Source organism: Coenobita brevimanus, chromosome 94, assembly GCF_032717465.1.
Source record: "Coenobita brevimanus isolate Jiangsu-jjx chromosome 94, ASM3271746v2, whole genome shotgun sequence".
NCBI classification, from domain to species: Eukaryota; Metazoa; Arthropoda; class Malacostraca; order Decapoda; family Coenobitidae; genus Coenobita; species Coenobita brevimanus.
Genome location: NC_137047.1, coordinates 10,780,735 through 10,783,751, shown reverse-complemented (window position 1 = coordinate 10,783,751; position 3,017 = coordinate 10,780,735). Strand labels below are relative to the sequence as shown.

The following is a 3,017-nucleotide window of genomic DNA, read 5'->3' as shown; positions in this document are numbered from 1 at the left end:
TTCTCCTTACAATGTTCATCCAGCCAGCTTGATCTCTTGTCAGTTCCCTAGCCTCACCGACTTCCAAACCTGTCTTCCTCAAACACTCATGCACCATATCTCTCCACCTTTTCTGTGGCCTACCTTGCGTCCTCCCTCCTGCAGATTCGCTCAGGTATACCTTTTTCACCACTCTATTGTTATCCATTCTTTCCCCATGACCATACCATCTCAGGATATGTGTGTGTGTGTGTGTGTGTGTGTGTGTGTGTGTGTGTGTGTATGTGTGTGTATGCAGTATATTTATGCATAGTAACTTCTGTTTTATGTATTCTGAACAGATTTGATGAGCTGAAGGAGAGGATGAAGGCTTTTCTGAATTCAAAGCAGGAACTGACTTCTGCTCGAATGTTGAAGTTGATGTCGCTGGCCAAACCAGTCAATCAGCTTAATGTTAATGACCAGTCCATCAATAGGGATCGCCTACAGCAGATACTGGGTGCGTTTGCTGGCAGGGAAATAGAACCTGGGAAAGGCTCGGTTATCACTCCAACGGAGCTATTGTACCTGAAGAATCTTGTTACAAAGAATGTAGTGAAGCAGGGGATAAGTCATGATAGGCCAACAACTGCAATTTATTCCTGGCTTATAGTTAACTTAGTGGCTTCTCACCCTGATATGTGTGATCTCTTCACTTATCACTTGTTTAATGAGTGTCAAGGTCTGGTGCTAGTACCACAGAAATATTCAGCTGACCAGAGTGTGGATCTTCTGCACCAGATTATGGGTCGGAGGGACAAAGAAAGAGAGGATCAGTTTGCTGGCCGGAATGGCAAGTGTGCCTTTATGTATGGCATAGTGCTGGCCATGCTGTACAAGAAGAAGAAGGAGTCTTCTGAAATGGCTCCTGTTAAAGGCTGGCAGCTCATGGCTAAAATTCTTTCAGCTCCACCAGTATCTTGTGTCACTGGTGAAATTGTTTTAGAGTTTCTGACAGCTTTTGGGTTTGTACTTCAGCAGACATATGGAAAGCAGTTTTTGAAACTGATGGCATATTTAAGTAAGGTATACTTACCTCAGATTGATAAAGCAAAAGGAGCTGCAGGAAACCAGTGTTTTGCAATGTTGCAGGTCTTTCTAAGTAACTTTGAGAAACTAGGTAAGATTCAGCAAGATCCATTGATCAATAAATATAAATGCTGATAATATCATAAGCACATTGTCATTATCATGATCTTCAGTTTCATTTTCATCATCATCTATTGGTATCCTAGCTCCCATATCTTACCAGTAAATTAGGTGGTTAACATCCAAGCAAAATAGTTGCCTGTAACCCAGGAATCCATTTTACTACATTAGATAGTAATGGTCTAGCCAACCAGTTGGTGGCTGGTGATCTAGTAAGTAAGGCACTGTAACTGGATGTGATCCTAGAGGTTCATTTAATTTCATTTATAAAGGCTCCAACATGCTTCCATGTGTTGGACTTGGTCATCTGATGGTGGCTTTCCACCCTGCTGTATCTCTAGCAGCCTCTCTGTTCAGTCCCTTAGTCCTGAGGTCACACTGTATAAGTTCATCCCAAGTCTTTCAGTCTGCCTTTAGCAACTCTACCCTCCATGTTTTTACTTCTCACCCTCTGCATCCAGTTGTGGTCCTCCATCCTCTCCACATACCAAACCATCACAGTCTACTCCTCAAGTCCCATCCTTCCTCTCAACTCTTCATATGCCATCCTAACTCCCCCAGCCTGTCATTTAAGGACATACTACATATCCATCTGATTCTTCTCATCTTTATATGTGTGACTCTTTGAATATCCTTCCCCTTTACTTCCCAAGTCTCACTACCCTATGTCATTACATTCCTAACACATGCTGTATACAGGGACCCCTTAGCACAGAGGGAGAACTCTCTCACTGTTCTGAGAGGCAACAGTTCCCTAAACTTCTTCCAGCCACCCTTTCAACCCCACCCCTGGCATGTATCATGTCTCCATTATAACACACACACACACACACACACACACACACACACACACACACACACACACACACTATTAATCCTTGTGTCCTTTCCTTCTGTGTGCTGTAAATTACATTCTCCACAGTATGATTTACATTCTGCACAATCTGATTTAGCATTATTTTACAGCCAGTCACTAATACCACTACATCGCTTATGCACAGACATATCACAGACATTGCACAAAATGGACTTATTTCTCAAACCTTTGTGGCAAACTGTACATGGCCATACTCCTGCTGTGCCAGTACTGTTGCCTGCCCTAGATTCACCATTCCATCCCAGAATCCTGTCTTCATCTGGTAGGTCAAAAAAGAAGTACAGCAGATAAAAATATCCACACTGTTTCATGTTCACCTATCTGACAGAATTAGTCCGACGTCTTGTTAAGTTAAAAAGGGGTGACAAACCTAGATCATACACACTATACAAAATTCATCCAGCCAGCTGGATCTCCTGTCAGTTCCTTAGCCTTAACAGCTTCCATAACCCTCTCTCACTGTCGTTTACCATATCTGTCCCCCATCTCGACCTACCACATCACATCCCACCCTCAGACTAGATCAGGTATACCATTTTCACCTGTTTATCACACCCATTCTCTGCACATGACCACACCTTGAAAGCTGAAAACAGCACCCTAATATATAATAGAACTTATTCAGTCAGTCATTAAACCCACTCAAATATCTCTAGAGACCTTCAACATCTCAGCAGTCAACCCAGACACACCTGCAGCCATCCCCAACTGCATTCTTTGAATTGTCTTCCGCACAGTACCAATCTCAACCAAAAGCCAAGGGTCAGACACTGGATCTGCTGTCTCCAAGCTTTCCCTCTTCCAGTCAAACCCTTCATTCAACAACTGGTTGTAATGTTCTCCCCAAGCATCCGTGACATCCTCACCATTCCACCACAACCCTTCATTCATTCTTCACACACTGCTTACCTATGATATTCCTCTGTTCTTATATCATCTGTTTAGCCACTTTACCAAATTCCTCCCATTAGCA

At 43.0% G+C, this 3,017-nt stretch overlaps 1 protein-coding gene across 1 annotated transcript in view; it reads left to right on the top strand.

Moving 5' to 3' along the window:
- Gle1 (Gle1 RNA export mediator) overlaps positions 1 to 2,765 on the top strand; it is an 84,033-nt gene extending 81,268 nt beyond the window's left edge. The window contains exons 8-9 of the mRNA XM_080282820.1: positions 321 to 1,138; positions 2,701 to 2,765. Coding sequence (XP_080138946.1) covers positions 321 to 1,138; positions 2,701 to 2,765 — 883 coding nt within the window. The remainder of the gene's footprint in view (positions 1 to 320; positions 1,139 to 2,700) is intronic.
- Positions 2,766 to 3,017: the final 252 nt, after the last annotated feature.